Source organism: Monomorium pharaonis, chromosome 5 (genome assembly GCF_013373865.1).
Source record: "Monomorium pharaonis isolate MP-MQ-018 chromosome 5, ASM1337386v2, whole genome shotgun sequence".
NCBI classification, from domain to species: Eukaryota; Metazoa; Arthropoda; class Insecta; order Hymenoptera; family Formicidae; genus Monomorium; species Monomorium pharaonis.
Genome location: NC_050471.1, coordinates 3,419,264 through 3,443,447, shown reverse-complemented (window position 1 = coordinate 3,443,447; position 24,184 = coordinate 3,419,264). Strand labels below are relative to the sequence as shown.

The following is a 24,184-nucleotide window of genomic DNA, read 5'->3' as shown; positions in this document are numbered from 1 at the left end:
GGCAGTAGGGGCAACGTCCCAACGTCCAGGATCGTATCTACTGAACCACCCCGTTAGCGAGCACCCCCAGCCGACCACCAACCCCCTGGCCGATCGTCCACCTGGGCCGTCGCGCCGTTGTATTGGCGTCATATGGGGCTGCGCGCGTGAAAAGGCGGAAAAAACTTCTCTATCTATACGGGAGCCCTCAACGGAATCTCGTTCGATAATGCTCGTGGCCGCAGCTGCTTCTCGACGGTGGCAATTTGCTGTTTGAATAAATTCTACTCATTGTTATTTTTATCTTTGCTCTCTTCTTTCGCATTGATAGAGTTCTCTTGTTGGAGACCTGTCGTCAAATTTAGAATCCAAATGAATTCCCTTCTCTTATCCTTAAGCGAATTAACAAATAATCAGGTTTGTCACCTCTTTCGAAATCACAGTAATGGTGTAGTAATCTTTTAATCGAAGAACTAATTTTTTCGAAATGTCTTAAGGTCTAATATTGTTCAAGTTTCTCACAAGGCAACGGAAAAATTTACTTTTAATGCTGTAATCTAATATAGTCACAAAGAAGAAGCCTCTGGATTTTCAGAAAATAAAAGTTACTTTTATTGCTTTGAATAAACTTCTTAATATGTGATTCTCTTCCATGAAAGATGAACTTCATTGTTCATATTTTTTTGCACAGCATCTGTTTTTGTACAATGGATAATGATGCAAGATACAATCATGTAGAAATGTAAAGCTTAAATAAAAATTGTTTCGATACCTTGTACAAATTACACGAGAGGATTATTTCTTCGGTAATATGTATTCCGTGTGTACGTTATGGAGGGAGAGGTTTGTTATATATATTTGTGTCTATTGATCCTTCTTTGTATTGACTCGCACTTGTGGCGGAAGCATCAGACACATACACTCGTACTTTTTGTATATCGAGAACATTATTCTTTATTTATGTCTTTCTTATAATTAATTCTATTAATTATTGAGAACCGGATTTTAATATTTTTGTTTAATTGAAAAATTTAAAGAAATTCGATAAAAGAAAAAAGTCAATATCTACGAAAAATCCGTTTCTCGATGTCTACAAAACACAATATACATGGTTAATCGAAGGAAAGTTAAAACTGTTAGGAGTTCGATTGTGCTAGTTATTTTCTTAAAGAGAAATGTTTCTGAATCACATAATTTATATATGTAAATATTGTCACGTATGTTTGTCCTTCACAGATCATGCAGTGTCGCAACCAATTTCAATGGGTACGGGTAGACGTGTGGGAGTTGGAACAGGATATCACCATCAAGCGTCAGAAGTCGGGACAGTGCTCAGTCCTAGAAGCAGGTTCGTTTGTTTTTATATGTTGTTTTGCTTCCGGGTATTACGCTGGGAATCTACATACTATTACGTAGATTCTGAACGTTAAAATAAAACGCGACATCTGCCCCGTACGATGTCAAAGCATTGATAACTTCATCTTGTAAGAAAATAAACGTAAAAGTCTTTACGAATTAAAATTTTAAGATTGTATACTTATATATAAATGATGGTCTTATATCTCATTTGCATAAGTTAGCTTTATTCCAATATAATTTTTAATAAGAGAGTAGTTAAATGTGATTAAAATTATTAATATTAAAACTATATTAAAATTGTTAATAAGATTTTAATGAAACTTAAAGAAAATCGATAAATTTGATAAAAATATTATGACAGCCAGAGAAAGATTTAAAACATTATAATATATTATTATTAATCTATACTTGTGTTGTTAACAATATTATTGACAATAATTTTTTTCTTGCAGTGAAACAGGAGGTTTGGGAGTTAAAATGGTTGAATACGTTCTTGGATCAAGTCCTACTACACCAAAAGATTTGGAACCACGAATAGTATCTCTGAGATTGGTAAGTACTACATGATGGCATCAGGCCTTTACTGTTAATTTATGTTTTAATGTACATATAGCTGTTTATTTATTTTGTTTTTTTTTTCCATGCAGAATGCCGATACAGACAAGAAAGAAAAAGAAAAAGGTTCGGCAAGCCCCTTTGATAGTACAAAGGATGATGCTGGGCCGCAAGGTAATGGATTAGCGTCACAAAATGGCTTAGACGACGACAAAGGATTTAAGTAAGTTCTAATTTGCTGGTTGAACTATCTAATATTAAACATTATATGATATGTCTCGTATATCCAAAGCGTATTTCTCTTTAAACACAGACCGACGTTCGACCAACGTTACTTCTGTTTATTTTTGGAATATTTTAAACATTCAGAATTGATAAGTTAGAGCAGAACAACAAATTAGAGCAGAACAAGATAGACCAAATTCGAGCAGAAAAATTGTAGGAATTTATAATAGTATCGGATATAACCAAATGAATAATTCACGGGTGCATCATGTAGCACGAAACGCTTTCTCACTATAGCTTATCATAGAAATATAATTTTTTTACATATTACATCTACTGTAATTATCATGGTGAAATAAGTACTGGTAAAATAGCGATAGTTATTCAAGGGCATACTGTACACACGGTCGATGACATCATATTTTCTCTCTTATTTCCTTTCGTGATAATTTCTCGCTCGAGTCTCAGTAATGTTGCGCCATCAGTAGTACACGACAGAAAACACAAAGACGACGACGTTACCGACATTGTTCTTCTGTTTTTGTGAGACTATACGCTGTTTACTTGTACTTTGTATAGTATTTCTATTCTTATTAAATTAAATTTATTTATTCCAAATCTTTCAATAATTTAGAGTTTAAGAAATGTTTAAGAATTTAAGCGTCCATGTGGTTTTATTTCTAACTCATAATTAGTAAAGAGGAAAATGTAAATAGAATTATGTATAATATATAGTAGAATAATGATGATTTTTTTTACCTGTTTTTATAAGGATTTACGCGATCTGATTTTATCAAATTTAAGTAAAAAATTTATCGCGTCTACGTTTAATTCAGTTTTATTGATGTATTGGAGAGTAAAATGTCACAAGCCATAGGATTATTACTTATTTCTGTGTTATTATGATAATGACATTAGGTAGTTTATTGTTGACGGCCGTTGTTAACATCCATAAATATTACACTTTCTTTTCTCACGAGATCAGTAACTCGAGTAATCTAACCTGCTGATTGCATCCTGTTACGTGCATTGCATTATGCAAAGTGCACCGTTACATGACATGTAATCGATTGCATATACGTGGAATCTTGAGTTTCTTTGTTAAGCTATTTAATGGATTTATGTGTGTACTTGTTTTTCAGTTTTTAATATACACAGTAAAAATTAACTTTTCTATGTCATGTAATTAGAAATTGATTCTATTAATTAAAGAGAATCTTAATAGAATTAAATATTAAAGTTTGTTAAATTTAAATTAGATTCAAAATATAAATTAAAATAAAAAAAACGTTCCACATCTAAAAAAATATAAATTTGAAGTTTTTAAAATTTTTATTTTTATTAAGCATATGTGCACGTTTGTAATTTGTAACTAGGTTTTTGATATTCACAGTTGATATATTTGTTATCGCTTTTAGAAAAATCATGTTAGTTTCTTTATAGAGAAAATAAAAATACAATTTCTTACGCTTACTCACATATTACCTTATAGACTTGTTTCAACTATAATTAAATTTTCGGAGCAAGTTAACTATTATCTGTTAAGATTAATTATTTTTTGCTACATATTTACTTTAAATTATATTTCTCGTTCATTTTGACTGATTTTTGCGTATTTTTGTTGCAGTCGCACACCCGGAAGCCGTCAACCGTCACCGGGCGAGGAGGAATTTCAGAAAAACGCTGCTGCCACTCTGGCCGTGAACGCTGGTGGTGGCGGCGTCGTGCTGCTGAAACCCGGGATCGACGTTGTCGGTAGCGAGGAACATTTCATGGCGGCATTTGCGCCAGCACCGCCGCATCATCTGCAACATCATCAGGCACCGCCGACTCATCATCTACAACATCCGCACTCGCACGCGGCAGCACAACTTTTCGGGGCGCAAGCTCCGCCGCCGCCGCAGGGTCCACCACCCTCACAGCAACAGCAACAGCAACAAGGTCCTCCGCAGCCACAAGACACCACTACACACTTCGACGTCCAGGTAAGTTTTGTTCGGCTTATTTATTTTTTTAGGCGCTACCGAACGGAGAGAGACTTGTGCGTCCGTCGTCGCGCAAAATGTAACAAATGTTGTCGATATTACTTGGATAGAAATACATGGAAATTGCTTTTGTAACCACAAATTTGAAATTCTTTGAAATTCTTGTTAGTTTGATACCGATTGTCGAAAAAATTACGCGATTTTTGTTATATTATTTATCTTATAGTGTTTATTTTCTCAGTATTAATATTAAGAAAATTGCAAAAATCATAAATTAGTAACACATGATGAAATTAATACGATAAATTCAAATTTTAATCTGGAATAAAATATAAAAGATTTTGAAGCTTCGTTAGATTACCTTAATAGATTTTTTCTAGTTCTATTCTTGTTTAATTACATTAATACTTTATAATTATAAAATTATACAGTCCGCGCTATTAAATAGTATAATATCCATTATTTATTCTACGGCAAATTGAGCGAAAAGTCTGATTGAAGGAAATAGCCAGTTGACAACGTAGATTGTATTATTAAGAAAAATTATTAAATTTATCTCCATGTTTATTATGCAAATAGAATTTACTATGCGCTATGTTTGAAATATCGGTTTCTAAGTGACGAAAACTGAACTGACCATTTACGAATATGTAAACGTATAAATGTACGTTGTAACACATCAATTGATATTTAGAATTCTCACATGTAGATCTACGTAGCTTATTTATTTGAGGATCAACAAGTCAGTCTCTTCATTCGTGATTAATTAAACATTCGTTGTTTCAACACAAGAATCTCTCAATACTACACGTCATATTTTATCTATTAAAAGAAGTCTTTCAGTATATTTTACTTCGATAGCCGAAGCGATGAAGAAATTATAAATTTTCTATTTATACCTCACGATTATATTAATATAATTTTAGTATGTGTAAGACAGGATAAAAATATGTCAAGCATTTATACGACGATCAAACAGATTTTCCTGGACGTTAATAATATTAGTTTACAAAGAATTCTTCTTAGACTTCTTATAAAACGACGGTTACGATGCTACGCTGCAGTGTCGTAATGCAGTTATTACGGAGAGATTAATCTTGATTATGTAGTAAATGCTTACTTTTGAAAAGTACACTCCCGATTTATACCGCTTAGCTTTGTCGTCGCACTTTTCCCGCGCGGTCTTCCTCCCGAGCAAATTTTCCCAGTTCCGCGCGATTTCTCGAAGTTACTGAAGATTTCAAATGTAATCATGCAAAAGACATTGTGGAACTTCCCATAAAGCATCTAGCTTTTATATCAGGTACTTTCATCAACTTTTTCATTTCTTAGTAATGAAAAAAATGATTTGCAGCCAAAGCGATCAATCTTGCTACAGTTTAAATTGGGTTTTTTATGTAAAAATGACTTCTTTGCCGCAAATATTATACATCCACAAAGTTGAAGAAAATCTATAAAAAGGAAATAGATGCTGGGAAAAAATTGAAAAAACTTGCCATATTTTTTCTTGGGGAAAAAATTCTTTACGCGTATTTAAAAAAAGAACCTTAGAGCTATGACTTTATTAATAGTTTTTAGAATATTATTGCTTATTCTGACCACGTTCACTTTAACATTATTTTGCGATAAATGACCACCGTGACTGTGACTCGAGATCAGTCTGAATGCGAAATAGAATTCAAACTACTTTCTAGTCTCTAGTCGCACTCGAATAAGACGCGATTAAAGCACTAATATTTTCGAGTATAGCCAAGCAAGAGAAAATAGCCACGTCGTTTTGCGCACGTGCGTCATGTGACGTCCTTGTTCATTCGTCCGTTCTTCCGTTCTCGATGACAGAACCGACTCGTAGTTTGGTTTTCAACTCGTATTTCATCTGACTTTTTTTCATCTTTTATTAGTAATTAGGTCATATCATCTGAAGGATAAACGTCTCCCTTATATCTAATTTGCCCGAAATGCGCATATCCGAATGAAAATGATTTATTCTAGCCTTCGTCTGATTTTATTCGCGACCTAATGACGTGAGAAACGAGATAGACCGCGCATGACATTTTAACTGAACGCTTTTGACCGCTGTACTTTTTACCCGTCTTTTTGACCGGCCGGCGAACACAATGATGTCCTCGCGCAACCCTCGCGGCCTTGATAGCGTATATTCTCGAGGACATACTTTTTCTATTCCACCTTTACAAAAGCGGCCCTCGTGTCAATAATGGGTGGCAATCCGCGCGGGTTTTAAAGAGAGAAACGGCCAGCGAGTGGCGACCGCGGACGTATGTATAAATCATTGAGTGACAGCTTCTCGACGTGTCTACTTTGAGTGCCTATTCAGAAAATAGAACGGCAAGGGTATATCGGTACCATCGGAGCGCGTTCCTGCATCTCGTCAAGTGCTCGAACTCAGGCATGTCGCGGAGCGTGCGCGTATGCCTCTCGACATTAATTATAACAATAATATATAAGACCGCATATGTGAATAACACAATTCAGGTGGAGATAGGCGAATTACCGGTCAGTGTAAAATCTAAATGCTTATTGTGTGACTTGTACATTTTTCTAGTTTATTTGAACGCGCCGTTTACTTTCGAACTTACGCAGCTAATTAGAATAAAGTTAGATTTGTAATATCACAATATTATCAATTTAACTGATTGTGAGATGTATAATTCCCGACCTCGAAATATAAAAAAAATTTATTGTAAAGAATATTATCATATGCCTCGATAATGCCTCGAATTGGCTAGACTCCCACGCGAAATACTGGGAGATTCAGGTTCGAACCTTGACTGAAGTAATATTTTTCGGAATAAATCAAATGAACTAGAAAAATATATAAGTCACACAATAAGTATTAAGATCCTGTTTTGACCGTTCAATTGCCTATCTTCATCTGAACTGTAACATTAATTATATTACGAATATTTTGATCGTTTATACGATTGTCGGATTCGTAAATGTTTTTCTGAAAACTTTATCACGGTGATTTCTTTCTTTCTCGATAATATCTCGGCCTCAGAATCCCTTTTCGTAAAGAGCGTCCAAGAAACTTTTGTATTAACTCTTAAAACGATAAAATCGAGTAAAGACGAAGACGGGGAAGACAGCAGTTGTAACGCTCTTTCCCGCCTACGGGAAATGGTACCACCGGTGACCATTGTTCTCAGGAAAAAGCCACGACAGCGGTTTCCGCGCGAAGAACAAGACTCATATGCGTAGCAAGTCGTCTGCAATGACACTGTCTGTGTTGCGTTAAAAATATTTGTCATTGTTTCTTTTCATTTTTAAGACACGTTGTATATATAGCATGTTATTTATAGGTTTTTGTTGGGTATTTGTATAGTTCGATTCTTATTTAAAAACCGACTCAAAAAACGTCTTGAGATATGATTTTTAAATTGATTGATGACATAAGACAATACTTGAGAGTGAGTCTTCAATATGGGATTCAACTGTGAATACTAGTCTTAATTTTATTTATCGATCTTAAATATACTTGAATAATTCGGGAAACATCGGAAAATATCGCCTTGATGATTCTCTCTCTCTCTCTCTCCTCTCTCTCTCTCTCTCTCTCTCTCTCTCTCTCTCTCTCTCTCTCTCTCTCTCTCTCTCTCTCTCTCTCTCTTTCTCTTCCTGCGTTCTTATGTCTCGTTGAGAACGCAAAATGCGGTGCAAAATCGTTAGCAACTGTAAGTCGAGACTAGATGTCTGAAAAAAGATAGACGCGACATAATGCTTATTAATTTTATTCGAGCGAGTTCTACCGGCCCTTATTTTATCTGTCGATCTTAAATATATTTGAATATTTCGGAAGACGTTCGGGAAATATCGCAGGGCTAGAAAATATCGCGAGATAAATTACTAACGCAGTGCAAAATACCGCATAAAATCTGCCCAGTCTCTCTTTCTCTCTGTTTCTCTCTTTCTTCTGCGTTCTCACGCCTCGATGAGAACGCAAAATACGACGCAAAGTCGCCGGCGACCATGAGCCGAGACTAGATGTCTGGAAAAAGATAGACGCGACACGGTACTTCTTATAAATTTTACTCTACGAACGAGTTTCTACTTCCGTAGACGCGTGCATCGTTTAGTAAGTCTATCGCAAGAGTAAGTCTATTTCACCGGTCAGACCCGACGTTATCTTTAACTCTTCTGAGTCACCGAGAATTTTTGGAAAAAAAGAAAAATCGTATAACATGTGTTTTACGTCAGGTTGACGTAACGAAAAATCCGATTTTTCTCATTCTCGTTAAAAGCATCGAATTACTATGGTAGTATCATGTTTGAAGCATAACGCCGGAATATATATTTTTTTTAGTTGTCTCAAAAAATGACGAAAGAACATTTCTAACGCTATTGTTAATACGAGACACGAATCAAAGAGATTTGTCCAAAGAGCTTTGATCGTCAAGCCGCAATACTTCGTACCTTGAATTACCTCACTCGTTAAAAAAAGGTCGACCTTCGAGTCTCCCTTCGCCGAGATTTTCGCGACGCGCGCGTCGCGCGTCCTGTGTGTGCGCCATACATATAAAAATAGGATGCTCGTTCGCGCTCTCGTACCGGGACGGGGATTGCGCCGCGCCGCGTGCACGAGCGTTTCGACGACGAGCGCGCGCACGCCCGTGCTTTTCCTTCTAATATGCCGGCGCGCGTACGGTTGCGACGTGAGGGAGAGAGCCACGCGTGTCGGCGCACGAAAAGTGCGTGCACGCGTGAGACGGTGCTCGCTCGCCTTCCGATCGTGTTATTACGCGAGCGCTTGTGCTCCCCGATGCATGAAGCGATTCCCAGACCTTCTCTTCCAACCCCCTCTACCCTCGTCCCGGCTCTCCCCCGTCCTCTCTTTCCCCCCTTTCCTCCCCGCTGCATTTTTCCTCCTCGCGGGAAGAGAACGGAGAAAGAGAGAGGAAAGAAGAGACCGTGAAGGTGTGGTGTAAACGCATACATGGATAGATGGAGCAAGAGAGAGAGAAGACGGGTTGTTGACTCGCTGCCCATTCAGCATAAAGTGCAATGACTCTTCCTCCCGATGAAAATCTGTATCATCGCCCGAAGGTTACAATCTTCGGGGCACGAAATCGTTTCCCGGCGTTTTGCACCCGGGAATTCAAAGATTCTATCTCGAAGCGTCGAACATATCCTCCGCTCGCGCGTTTCTCCCATCGATCTTGAATTTTCCGCGTGACCTGCTTTTTACATCGTTTGCTGGATACTCGCCGATTTTTATTTATCGCCTCGTGGATCGTCACCTTCTACCTCTTATCGCTCGACATTTTAATCTGTCTTCCGTCAGGGGGTATTCCGTAAAATGCGTAGTTTTAGTCGCATCGATTAAGACCGTCGACAGATTGTCGACAGATTGTCGACAGCTAGGCAAGAATGTAAACATAAAACGCACGAATTTCATGATATTTTTCTTCAATATTCTTCTGTATTTTTACATTTTTATTTTTAATTGTGAAACTTTAGAAAACACAGAAAAAAGTTTTTTTGTTTATTATAAACTCGCGTTATTACTATAAAAACATTACACGTAGTTAAATATAAGCGTAATTAACTTTTTATCGATAATCTCTAGATCTTTTTCGACTCAGGTGAAAAAGAATTTAGACTGGATAAAAAAGACCTAAATTGCCTTTGAAGTAAAAATATAATTGTCTAATATATGTTTTTGCTTACTATAATCTACTGAAAAAAAATGTAATATATTTAATAAGATATGTTATTGCGGGCTGCCAATTGCAGATATACTCAATACAATAATATATGCTATTGCAGTATCAACATTGTACTTGCATTAATAGCAAATATTATTGTATTCAGTATATTATGTAGTTGGCAGCCCGCAATAACATATGTTATTGGCTATATTACATTTTTTTTCTGTGTACGTATTTAGGTTTTTGAAAATTAGGGTATTACCTTTTGTGAATATTTATTATTAATAGTTATAAGAACTGATTTTCGCAACCTTCAAATTTTTTTTTATGGAATCTAAACTACGTGCCAAACCTACTGCTGCGATTGACAGTTGGACGCGTAGTTCGTCGTCCACCGTCAGAACTGGATTTCGCTGTCGTTAGTTTTCGAGTGTCAGGCGATTTGGATGCGTCGTGTGAAATTTATTTAATCTAATAAGAGGACCAAAATATTTAATCTGGTTGTACGCGAATAGGTTTCAAAATAACTGACCACATTCCTCGATCAATTTCAAGGGGATTTTATTTCAATTTTGATTTCAAGTTTAATTAAGATAGTGTTAAAAATTAAAGAGAGGAACAATTTCTTCTGCTACTCTCGCTAAGAGAAGACGCTTCAAATTGATCAAAGAAGCAAGGAACACTCGATAGGTAAAAGAAATTTTTTCGAAATCCTTGAGCGGTTTTATTTTCTGTAAATTTTTTAAATATTTATTGAAGAACTGGAAACTCTGATTGAAGTAAATCTTTTTAGTAAGTTAAGTTTTTAAATATTCTAAATATATTTAAATATTAATTAAAAAAAGATTTACTTTGATCAGTGACCAATTCTACCATAAGCAGGATATTATCATCCATGTAGTTTGGGCAAATTTGCGTACTGCGCATTACCTGGCGCTGACCGGTCCAGGTGGGGAGGGAAGATTCGGCACACCTTTGCGAATAATCGCCTCGTGTTGCCTGACAACGAATACAGCCGAATAGGCCAAGTGCTTGTCACTCATTCGGCGATATTTTTGGCATCCTTACATAACATAACCGGCCATACCTCGACTACGGTAAAGCTGGCTAGTTCCCTTTCCCTCGCGCCTTCGTCGCCGTTCCGCCATTTTTCACGCTGAGTGATTCACTCTGACATAGACGTGCCCGGAAGAGAGCCACCGAGAGGTACCATCGTTTCCTCGTGCCGTTCTCGATTTATCAGCGACTCGATATTTAATTTTCCCTCACGAGTCGAGAAATTTATGCATAATTTGCCTTATGTTACCATGAAGGCGAGGTTTTTAAAAATGTATGTCCTACTCGCGTTCATCTTTTTACATAACATGCATTAATTAGTAAAATGAATGCAATTAATTATTTTGTCATGGGTAGATTTCATTAGGTGAGCATAAAAATTGTTGCGCAAGCGCAAAGTTTTTTCGCGTCTTTCTTGTATCTCTGTAACGCTCGGGGAGCATTTACCCCTTCCGGCCCCCTTTGACGCACCCAGGAGATCCGTCGTTGATGGATTGCATTCCGCAGGCTGCGCGCAGTAATTTTTGCCGAGTCAGACAAGCGTGCCTCTTCATTTTCCCGACACCTGCGTCGATGCGTCGGCGTCGTGGTACTCGTCATCGTCTTGATAACTTACGCACATCAGCTCACGGACGCGAAAAACTACCGAGGGGTGGAACGGGGGCGTATCAGAGAAGGCTCCTCCGTCCGCTACCGAGATGAGTCGGAAGAGATTGCAATTCGCGACGGTTAAATGCAGAACCTTTACATATATATCTTTATTGTTATTAAGCGAGAGAGTTGGAAAGTAACGGTATAATTTTTTTCCCTCGTGAACTCTTTCCTATAAATAATCAAGCACGGGAGTAGCAAACTATAGAGGCTTTATTATGACGGTCTTTGTTGACTATATTGAGCCGCTACAATGCTTCACACAGACCATAGAAACTTGGATGTTCTTGACGTATGCTATTTTAGCTGCACGTACACAAACACGGTGCCATCTTACCTCATTATTTTTTTACTCTCACGGACACGTTCGGTATTCGTTTGACGAGATATTTCCTCATTTCGAGCGATTTTAACACAGGATATTCGTTTTCTTTTTTAATCAAGTAATCGATTATCAAGCGAATGATACAAGAATTCGATCCGCTTCGAAATATTTAAATACGTTTATTAGCAATGAAAACTGTTGAAAAGATTATCCGATCCTTTCGAACGTTTGAAAGCGTAAAATAAGAAATGCGTAAATTGAATGATTTTATTGTCATATTTTTCGGCGTGACGAGAATATGTCTATTTAAAAATGTTTCTGTTATGATGTTAAAAAATTTTAAATGTCGCTTGTATATCTCTTGCAATATCAGTTTTTTCAGTCTGTTTACATTCAATATCAGACTGAAATCGCGTCGTATAACTTCTTCGCTGGCTTCTCGTACTGGCTTTCCTTGGTGATAGACAAGATGGATGACGGAAGGTCAAGGTTGAACGTTATTGAAATTTATCACTCTCCTGCGATGCTTTTCGCGCGCGGAAAATCGACCGATGACTCATCCAAAGAGTCGAATCACCGTACAAATTTAAAAGTGGGTCTATATTTTACGCATTATCGATGTGAATGGAATCACGATGACGTTCAAATTTAGCTGTCTGTTCTATCTTTTGATGTCTTCTATACGGATTTTTAATAAAGAATTCTTTGACAAGAAAATTACAGCAAATTTAAATGTAACCAGAAATTCTAGACATTGTATAGGAAAAAAGTCTCCATTTTACAACATCGATTTTTTAAAGATTTTATTTAATATTTCCATTAATTTGTAGATATATTATTAAGATATTAGTTTAATGGGGAGATTAGTTAATAATTGAAAATTCTTTTATTTCCTTTCCAAAGCCGCAGTTTCATCTAAGGCTTTCTCTTTTTATCGATTCGTATAATCGCAGGATCGTAAAATAAAATCCGTGCGTCAGATTGATATTTTAATCGAGATGAAATATTTCATATATTATTAATAACATTTAATTGTCTTCGTTCGAGACGGAAGTGACAGTGAAATGAATAGAGAACACAACTCCATTATCGTCGCGTAACGTGCCGTAGATCTGGACGGAAACGTCATTCCGCGCGCGGCGTTATTAATCAAACGGGAAGGAAGGATCATTAGTCTCGAAAGAACGCGGAGACGACTGCGTGCGTCTCTCCCACGAGTGGAACCCTAATTAAAATCTCGGATCACCCGCGGAGTCAGATCTAGGCTAGAGACCAACTAGAGACCGCGGCAGTCATACTCCATCGTCACTCCAGCCCTTCCTCCAGTCGCGACCCCTTATTCGCGTCCTCTTTTGTCCCCCCTTCGGCGGCGAGAGACAAAGACCTCGGAAATCGTGACCAAGTACCGTCGTTGGTTCTTTTCTCTTTCCGCCGTTACGCTGTTAAAGCTCGGTTTCGTGCAAGAGCGCATACGTTATTGACTTTGCGGTAAGCGTGTTGATTTTGCGTTTCTAATTCAACAAGGCTCTTTCTCTCTCTCTCTCTCTCTCTCTCTCGGCTAACGATCCCGTCTATTCCGATTAAAGGCGTTTTAATTTGCATTCAAATTAGATTCCAGATTTTTATTTATTGTATAATTACGAATTATACAGATGGAATTTTGGGAGGAGATTTAAGAAAGCAAAAAGATCGTTTTCTTATATTAAAATTGTATCTTTTTGCGAGATAAGTTTACTTTTAAATAGATTTTTGTTTCTATTATTTATATAATATTATTTTTCATTGTGATCTAAACGTTATATGAACAGAGACTGGAATATAAAAAAGTTAAAGGAGATGCTAAGATAATCACGAGCTTTGGAATGTAATCAATTACTACTCTTTAAAGTTTTATTTCGTGCATAATATTGATGTCAATTGAAAATTATCCGAGCAATTTATCGTACGTATAGCGGATGTAGAGTTTGATTGCGCGCAAACATTCACGTGCTACTGATATCAGAGAGGCCTGCCTTTTTCTAGCTGGTTTACGACCTCGATGTTCGTTGCATACGGCGAAATTTGTACACGTCGTCGGCGATAACGTCGTCGATAAACGACGAGTAAAGGGGGAAAGCGATGGGCGAATATCGGTCGGCCGTTTTACGTCGATCCCTTTTTCCGAGCGCGATTAAAACTCCCGCTGCGCGTTCCAGCTAGGACGTTTATTACGCCAACGCCAACGAGTGCATGTGCACAGGTAGCCTGGGGTAGAGATAGGTAGGTAGGTAGCTAGGTAGCTAGGTAGATGGGTAGAGGTGTAGTCGGGTACTTCGAGTTAAGCGCGCGACCGCCAAGTATATTTATATATGCGAGCCGCGCTCACGTGGAAATTTTTTATTATAATAAGAGACTCTGGAGGGTGGCGGTGGCGGCGGTAGCGGCGGCTGCGGTGGGCTGTGTCTCACGTGAGGGTTGGAAGCGCGGGGTAACCGAGAGAAAGAATGTGAAAGAGAGAGAGGTCGACCGAGAGGAGAGAGGGAGGAGGAAGGAGAGACATCGGGAGAACCGAGAGGGAAACAAAGAGCGCCCGGTATATAACACGCGAACTAGCGTGTTGATCCATCCCTCGGAATGCGGGGGTTCTCAACTCTTTCGACGTTCATCTATCTAGGATGATTAATTCCTGTCGACGAAACGGAACGATGCCTAGGACATCTCCCGTTTCACGTTGCTGTTCAGTTCGGGATCTGTTTCAAAGCAGAAACACATTCCGGGGACGTGCACCGTCGTTCTATCGGCGGGTTCGTTCGTGTGATGATTTTTACGGAGAACGGGCACAATAAACACGCAAAGTAGTTCGTACACCTCGTTTAAATATTTTTTATGCGTTCTGTAAATCATGTTTATGATCCTTAATGGGTAGATAAATTGAATGATTCGTGGTGCGTTCTCTTAAAACACTCTAAAGTAGCCTGGGAGGGGGGGGGGGTGAATGGTGTTTCTTCTTCGCGCGTCACGCGGGGGTGGTTCTGAATCAATGACCACACCTCGGCGAGTCCGGCGTGTGCGTATCGAATGGGCGTATCTCCGATGTCGCGAATGTTCTCGCCTTTCAGAAATCACGTTGGAATTTAACGTGTCGTCGCCCGGTACAGCCGCACATACACGTCAGCCCCGCGTCTCTCTCTCTCTCTCTCTCGTACACCGCGTGCATCGGGATGTATTCCCGCGGGTAGGTATATTTATGCGTTTATGTACTTCGTCGACGGTGCATGGCACCGCAAAGTTGCCGACGTGTAAATAATACGGTGTGTAGTAGTTACGACCGATAGGGACGGACCGACCGTGTGGTGTCCCGTCTCGCCCATCCCCTTCCTACCTTGCTACCTTCCCTCGCTACTCTCACCCTCCTTTCTCATTATGTTTCATCTCGTCTCATCCTTTCATCATCTTTTTTTTTTTTTTTTCGTCGGCGCTGCAACGCAATGCACACCAACGATACCAGAGTTCTTTATCGGGGTTGCTGCGAGGAAATCGGAAAGAGTCGGGGGAAATTGAAAACACCCTTCGGGAAGAAGGGCGCGGGAAATTGCGAAAAACTTCTGGAATTTCTCGCCACGGCGGTATTATTCGCCATTAGGAGGCTGCGTTTAATAAAAATAACTGTAGAAAAGAGGAAGAAAAAGGAAGGGGATGAAGTTGGTTTCCTTCTTGTGTACATAAGTCTCTTTAATGTGTATCTAAGTTCCTTGCGTTCTCTTTTTCAAGCGTTTTAATTTTTAATAGTTAAGACTTTAGTTCACGATGCTGAAAGTTTATTAGTGAAAGAAATAGAGGGGAAGAACTCGGAGATTTTTAAACTTTATGCGCGTAAAATCCGCTTTCCTTTTTCTGAAATATTATTATTATTATTTTTTCATAAAGTTAAATGTAACATGTACTGTTCGTATCTCGCGTCTGTTACATCCTGCTTTTACGTATTTCTGTTTTACGTCTTCACTCATATGTTTCTCTCCTTCGTGCATTTTTGTTCTCTTTTCTAACTTTCCTATTCACCGTCTACGAATATCTTTCGCTTCTCTTTCATAACGTCATCGCCCTCGCTTATGGCGGCACTGTCCACCTCGCGGCTGTTCTGTGCCGCTATATTGGTGCATATGAGGCCGCGCGCATGAGGGAAAGGGAAGGATTCCTCGAGAGACAATAGGCCGTTGCGTATAGTCGACAAGATATATTGACGAGCGAGAGAGAGAGAGAGAGAGAGAGGAGAGGAGAGACGAGACGAGATCGTGCCATTTGCATCTCACTCCCTTCTGTGCCCTACTGTCATTTTACATCTCTTTGTTCCTGAGGACTTTGCAAGTTTGTTACGATCGATACGTCGCATTATCGAAATTATGACACGAAGAACTGCAATTTGCCGGAGAATTTCTACGAAAAGATGAGAGCACCGTCTCTTCGTTTATTTGACAAAATCTCTTTCATACTCGCAGTACAATATATAATACCTGCCATTCATTTGAAGTTCTTATTAGCAATACGAAAGAACTTTTGTAAGTTAATTTTCCTCACACGTTGGATAATTTTTCTTTTAAGCGTGCGAATATTCAAAGATTATCGAACATTAATTAACGAAGAGATTATATTATGTACGTAATAGTCATGCAGTTAATTTATCACGCTGCACTTATATGCCGTTAAAACGATAATCGCCAATGTTGAAAAAAAGAAAAAAAATCTCGACCGAAAGAGAGTAAAATAGAAATGAAAATTGCAATCTACGAGAAACATGGACGATCGATCGCGGGCCTTTTATCGATTTCCACTATGGATGATTGTTATTATTTTCATCTACGAATTATTGATTTTTGACGCAAAACCAACGAGGTAACACCGTTACAGATGCGCGGGGGAGGGAACGTAAGAACGGGCTAGCCGTCTTCTTTTGAATTTCGTAGAACTCTCGTGGGTGCACGTCCCTTTGTTTCACCCTTGCAAGTACAGGTAGCCGGGGGTGAGGTGCGTACGCTGCTCAAAGGCACTTCGGGGGGAGAACGAAAGCGAGAGAAAATGAGAGCGCAGCCCGACATAGGGGTCGAGAGAGGAGGGAGGGGTTCTAGGGCGTCTCGAGACACGTCTGTCAATATTGAAAATTACACGGGGGTACGTAATAGCTTTATTCCGTAATCTGAATTATTCATTTGACGGGATAGGTCTATCAATGAAGCGATGGTGATTCATCCCGATCGTTCGTGAAAGGATTTGTCTAAATTTGAAAAAATTTCAAATGCAACCTAAAGATAAATGCTTGCGGAAACGTTACGAAATATAATTTTGTCTTTAATTAAGCTAAAAACAGCATTTTTTATGTTTAGAATTTAATTATGTTAGTTTAAAATTAATATCAATTATCTTTTTCTCTCTATTGTATATCACAAATAATCGCGTTACGGGGATTTAAATTTATAGATAACCGAAGTGCTCTTACTAGGAATACGTGTATTAACTCGCGATTACAACGTACTTTATCATTTAATTGACGGTATATGTGCATACGTGTAATATATTTTCATGGTGAGAGACTATCCAAGTATTGCGTGGCTGCGTACACCGCGTTCATAAATAAATTTACATTATGACAGCCATTTTAGATCATCTATATTATAGCAATTACTCACGAATTGTGAATTGCGGATGTATCGGGAAAGGATATATCGTTTTTCATGCCTCCACGTGGAAGAAACGATTCGCGCTGGCGATTATTGCGTCGGCTTTGTAAGGGTACCGAGCACAATAATTACTCTGTGATACCCCAACTCGTCGGAACCCGTTATTCGTCGCTATTCGTTTTGCATCGTTCGACGATGTTATATTAATTGCGGAAACGGATTGTAACTGGTATAAGTGTTAATTAATAGATAATCGTTAATCGTTTAAATTATCCGGTTACATTAACATGCGCGATCGTTAATGTAGCGTAGAATCAGAGTAATTAGAAATATTGGGCACTACGTTGGGCATTACTGCAATTTTTAGCTACTGTTCCGTGAAATATTTTGTAAATATTTTTAAAAATATTTCTTACGCAATATTTTTAACTCCCCCGAAAATTTTTTGTTAATTTTAATTTGAGCAACAAAGTTCAAATTTTAATTGCTGGTTTACTAATGACGATGGTAACAGAATACGGAATATCATTATATTTTACAAATTTAGAAATGCTTTTTTTATTTATCTTGATATAATTTTTTTAACCCTAACATTTTTTAATTTATTATTTATTAATCTAAATATATATTTTTTATCTTGTTATTTGGAAAATTGGTTTCAAATATTAATTATACATCTGAGCGCGAGGAAAGGTCGAGGGGTAAAAATGAAATGTCCAGAATAAAAAAAAAATGTTTTAATAAAATACAAATATATATATATAAAATTACGGGAATCCCTTTCGTGTTATTTTTTCAAGAAACTACGGTGTATCATTGATGATAAGAGGGTAAATAGCAATCTGGAACTTATACCTAACCATAAGCTACCTCTAATGTCGACCTCGACTGCATATAATTTATGAAACATGTTTAACATGTGAAAGTTGAAATATTATTCTTTCGATTTAGATGAACTTAATCGCTTCGAATGCTACATTAAACAAACGCGATTTAAGTGGCGAAAATGACACAAGCTCTTATAAGCGATAGAAAAGTGGCTTTTAGACACAGATTTCAGAAACTTGAAGCAAATCCTCTTGCTACGAGTAAATAACTTTTCGAGTAATCCCACGGTACGCGAAAAGAGAGAAGTCGAGTCTCTTTCTCTCTCCTTTTGGCCTTTTTCTTTTCCATTCTCGGGATCCTTGAAACGCGCATCCTGGCGACGATGGACGCGGGTGAGTAAGCGAGACAGCAAATCGGACATTGTGGAATAGAAGCTCTAGGCTTTGTCGTAGCTGTTCGACTAAGAGTATAGAAGCCTCAGAAGAGGCGGGGTAGGCGTCGAGGGTGAAGAAGCTGAGGGCGACAGGTCCGTATTTTCGGCGAGTCCTGCGACGAATAGAGCTAGTCCGTGCCGCACGATGCGCATACACACACCTACTTACGTACATACGTACCATACATGTACATATATACCGTGATGCAAGAGCTGGGGGGGAAACGGTGCGCGCCGGAAGATGGACAGAGATAGCCGGGACACGCGGAGCGCAGGGCCGAGGGAGACGAGACGGTCAAAGAGTGCGTGTAACGGAGAAGGAGAGAGAAAAGCGGAGCAGCGAACTGAGAGAGGGAGAGAATGAGAGAGAGAGAGAGGGGGAAGGGGAGGGGGAGGGGAGTTGGGAGAGGGCGAGCAGAAGCGAGAGAATAGAGTAGAAGGAAAGAGGGAGAGTGAGACCGCAAGAGAGAGGGATGTACGCGTCACACCGGCCGCGCGGCGCGTCGCGTCGCGTCGCGTCGCGTCGCCTCGCCTCGCGTCACTCAAAGCTCGGGCCATGGGAGCGAGGAGGCTCGTTGAGAGAGGAGGCAGTCAGTTCTCAACTGCCTTTCTACGCGGCAGCCGTGGCTGCGAGAGCGCGCGCGGTTTACCGGATCACGCCGGGTTTAACTCTACACGCCGCACGGTCTCTCTCCTCTCACCCCGGCTTTACGACGTCCGCTTTTTCTCGTTCGTCTTTCCCTCCCCCTCCTCCCCTCCCCCCCCCATCGATCGGCCGACCGGGTCGCGTATCGTGCCGAACGGAAAGCCAGTGATTCGCGCGACGGGATAAGAGAGATCGCAAGGTACGGCGGTGGCTCGGCGACGGTGGAGAGGAGCCTGTTCGATATTTTTCTCCCGAGATTGTGCGACTCCGCTCCCGGATTGATTAGGAAAGTCGCGAAGAATTTCTGAAAGTGTGCATGCGACAGCAGTGTGGTTGATCGCGGGGCAACGACACCGCGGCTGGCTGTCTGTGTCTGTCGCGTGCGGTTGGAAATCTCTCGGAGGCACGTGGAACCGTCGATGTCAAATCCTCGACGCGAGTATTTTTAAGAATGTGATTTTGTTCTCCTCCCTCTTCTTGTTTCTCTTTCGATGATTCGGAAGGGAAGCTGACACGTGGTGATGGTGGATGCGATTTAGCGAGGTGCGTGGCCGTGCGCGGTAGTCAGGTTCGCGTCTAGCGCGCGCGCGCGCGCTTCCCGAAGGAATGATGCGGGACGCCTGACAGTATAACGTAAGGTCGCACGGTGGTGTGCGCCCCCACGTGCGATAAAGCGACTTATGTGCACGAGGATACGAAGGGGGAGCAGCGGTTGTGTGTCGAGTGCGTGATAAATGTCAGTGCGTCGCCGGACGGCCACCGTAACCGGCTGACCAGCTTCCAGAAAGAGGAGGGAAAGACCAGGAGGCCAGGGGTGAAGATATGGTGGTGCTCGAGCTGGAGGCGGTCTATGCCCAGGCAGCCCCGCACACGAAACTGCTGAACAAGCGTTTCGTCGGGGCCCACCATTGGCTGGGGCCGCTCAAGGAGGCTCTCGTCGCGCGACTCGCGGCCGACAAGGTACGAAAGCCGAGACTCCGATGAAAAAAATCGATTTTCGCATCGCGCACCGATGCAAAAAAATTCACCGTCGCTAACGCTAACGACTCAAATCAGGTTCAACGGGAAATCCTCGGTATCTGTCCCTTTAATCAAACAGCATCTACGACTAGCTCGATGACGAATTATCCGACACCCCTCCCTCCCTCGTCTGAGATCGTCGTTTATCATACCAATAATAACAGTTATTAAAAGTTAAATTTTTGCATTTAATCAATGTTATAGGATTAAAATTTCGTCATCTAATTTTCGAAATTCGATCGTTCAGAAACGATTTTCAATCATTATTTGAAAACTGCAAGTATTTCGCAGAGAAAAATCGATCCCATCGAGTAATCCATAAGGGAAGGAACATTCTGAACAAGTCCGAAAACATTTTCCCATAACGTTGAGAACTGACGTTAACGGTTTCGATACGTGTTTCGGAACTTTAAGCCGCGACATTCTCGTAAAGTGACGACATTTCCAACTCTCGGTAGCATACTGAAACACGTTTTTGTGAATGGTTATTTAACATTTTCGTTGTTCCGGGCGTCCTTAACCGTGTGGCCAACCATCGCGTAAAAAGATTATGTAATGTGCGTTTTAGGTGGCATTTAGTATGTACCTCGTTTGGAAAATATTGATCTGTAAGGTCAAGGCAGTGACGGAAATTGACGAGCGTTATCCGGTCGAGAAAACATTCCATATTAAGTCTTACGTAAAAATAATTCGATCGTCAATCTCCTGCGTTGCCTGTAGAAAGTTGTCACACTACTCCAGCTTTGACATAAACATGTTGACACGCGAGTAAATACTAACGATTAAAATTAGAGCCAAATGTAAGATCGATATAAATTTAAATGCAAATGAGCATGTAATAGAAGGATCGAGATGAGAAATCGAGATGAATAAACGAAACGTCGATTAATATCTTTGTAAAGCTTTGAAATTGTTTGTACTTAAAACGCCGGGCTCGTGTTAAAACTTATCTTTTTAAATTTTATTTTGTGTGTTTGTTCCGGATTTTGCAGCTACAAAGATAGATACGCAAAATTAATGTTGATACTTATTCGCGATATTAAAAACAATTGGTATGTTTGCCCGTCCCTGCAAAAAAAAAACGTTTTAATTAGTTTTTTTTTACATGAGCCGATATATTTATGTGCTGAAAATTGAATAAATATTTTTCTGCATTCTGCGAATGTTCGTCCACAACTGCGAATCGTCGTCGACAATCGTCTCGTGATTCTCAAACGGACATAAATTGATGTAAATTGATACTTTATGTCGTAAAATTTTTTTTACAAATTTTTGGGTTCACCTGTCAAAAGGGGATCGACATAACGTTCAATTGTTAGTTTTTATGATGGCGCCTGATTTTCCGGAGTGGACCGTTATTAATTGAGTGCGATGGAATTCGATGCGATTCGCGAGAACCCGGGACCGGATACGATGGATCGATTTAAAGCGTTTTAGCCGGACGCTCAGTATAAAAAAACTTCACATATTTTTATATAAATAACAAACTTTTACCGGTGCTCAGCTTTTCACGTATATTCCTGCGTGCGTCATTCGCATTAAGTCGGAAGTACTGCTTGTGCCTCCTAGTTACACTGCGATAGATCTAATCGGGGGGGGGGGGGGGTAACCCTCCTGAATTTATTCCTGAATAACTCGTGCCCTGATTTTGATAACGGCATGTGAATCAAGTTTCTTTAGATCTAATTGAAATGCACGATCGAATTCTTAAATTTACATTTGCGTTTTTTTTTTAATCTTTTTACTGAAAATTCTACTGTGATATAATACTCTTGATTGCGCATTGATGCGATATTCATATTCCTTGGAATTGTATGGCCGCTTTTACGTTGTTTTGTAAGCTCGAATACTCTTCTCGAATTGTCTGCTCGTTTTCAAAAGCGTTTTCTGAGGCGTACACCTTCAGCGTGCATCATCGACGCGAGTGTACTATATTTGTCGGGAAAATTCTGCGAAACGAAACTGCGTTGAAATTTCCTCATAATCGCAGTTCGACGATAACGTCGGTCGAGAATGAATATCGCGGCGAGACTGAACGATGGAGATTGAAAAGGTGAATACGCATGAGCGCGTATTCACGAGTATATACACGGATGCCGAGACCAATGCCGGCTGTAGGAAACTCGGCACCCCGAACGGAACTTTTGTCCGATCTCTACCCTTTTGATCCTTTTAAGTACGGTTTTCATTTTGAGAGATCTCATAAGCGGGGAAATAATCGTGTATCATTGCGCACTGTTTAACACTATTTTCCCGGTTCACCTTGATTTCGACGAACGACCACTGTTGTTAAGTTCTAATTATTTCATTTTGCCTGTATTGTTGACGTAAAAATTGTTTTTCGTTATTTGAAAATTTTTCTACTCATATTTAATCGAACGTATAATTTTATATGCAACCATTATTTTTTGCTTTGAGCGTTCGAAGAACTATGTAATGGATTGTTTCGAAGTCCTCATATCAAGTCCACCTTGACATAGAAAACCTCCGTAGACGATCAAATTAATGTAAGCGGCACGCATTACGTTATTTCTCGCGCCCTTTCGTTTTCGCTCGATCAACATCTTTCAGGGCGGTAACCGATCTCCTCTTCTTCGTCGAGCCTTAAGGGCAATCTTCGCACTGTCGACGCGCGAAGGGAAAGCTGCTCGTATTTACCCTTGAAAAGAAGATTGGCTGTCGGACGTTCGCGGACATTCTCAGCCCTCCTTCCTTCTCCCTCACCCTCCGTGAGAAAACGAGAGAGAGAGAGAGGGGGGGGGAGGGGGGAGGGAGAGACGTGGAGAGCGCGCAGCCGCCGCGAACGCGTGAGGGGAGACCCGTGAGATTCTCGATAATTAAGCGAGAAAATGAGTACGGGAACGCGGCGCACGGTGCCTTGCGTTGTGTATTGCGTTACGTCGCGTTCTAATATTTACGCGGACGCGATACACGCCGTGCAGTAATGGCGTAACAGCACGCGTTACCCCGGAATTATTCGTTCTCGCTGACTCCGCTCGCCGTTCGCGCCGGCCGGCGAGCGGATTGGCGAGTTCCCTAATCCTGTTACCAAGTGACCCTCCCGGTCGCAGGAATTTTTTTGCCGATAACAGCGCAACTCGATCCACTCCAATCTCGAATATTAATGGCGTTAAGAAACTCCGCCACCGCCACGTCTATCCTAATTCGCGCTTATATTACAGTCGCTGCTTAAAAAGTCTTACGCCGCAGATATTCGGCTCGGCGGGTCGAGAACTCGATTCGGCGGTGCATACAGCATGCGGCTCTTTTTTTTTATTTTTTTAACTTCGGGTTTCACGCGCGTGATACGCCGAGGCGAGGATTTTTTTTTGAAATGATTGTTTCACATTCGTAAGACAAATATTTGCTCGTTCGATTTCATATGCATATTTTTATCGTAGAAAATCAAATTTTACGGCAGAGTTCTATTTAAACCAATAGTTGAACCAATAATACTCTTTTAAATAAATCATTGGCAAATATAAGGGACTAAATTTAATTTTTTATGCTGGATATATGTGAGGAAGCGTAAAGCTTCCACGGAATTCCTGCTTTAATATATTTTTATAATATTACATTAGCAACACTTACGTATTACAACTTTATACGGTTCACTCTTGATTGGATTTCTAATCTAACTCTAAAAATTATTGATGAGCTTTTTAAATTCAAATTAAATTCAAAATATACAAAAATTACCAACTATTCCTAGCGAATTATTTAAAAATGTTTTAAATGATTTTTATAAAATTCTTGTGCATGGGAATTTTTACTCTTCAAACTATTTGCTTAAAAATGCTGAGAA

General features: G+C 39.9%; 1 protein-coding gene and 1 pseudogene across 5 annotated transcripts in view; one reads left to right on the top strand and one right to left on the bottom strand.

Moving 5' to 3' along the window:
- LOC105835291 (maternal protein pumilio) overlaps window positions 1–24,184 on the top strand; it is an 80,185-nt gene that overhangs the window by 21,764 nt on the left and 34,237 nt on the right. For all 5 annotated transcript variants that reach the window (XM_036286717.1, XM_036286719.1, XM_036286718.1 and 2 more), the window contains 4 exons: window positions 1,216–1,327; window positions 1,791–1,890; window positions 1,986–2,116; window positions 3,746–4,103. In XM_036286717.1, the coding sequence (XP_036142610.1) occupies window positions 1,216–1,327; window positions 1,791–1,890; window positions 1,986–2,116; window positions 3,746–4,103 (701 nt within the window). The remainder of the gene's footprint in view (window positions 1–1,215; window positions 1,328–1,790; window positions 1,891–1,985; window positions 2,117–3,745; window positions 4,104–24,184) is intronic.
- LOC114254962 lies at window positions 4,111–9,817 on the bottom strand (annotated as a pseudogene).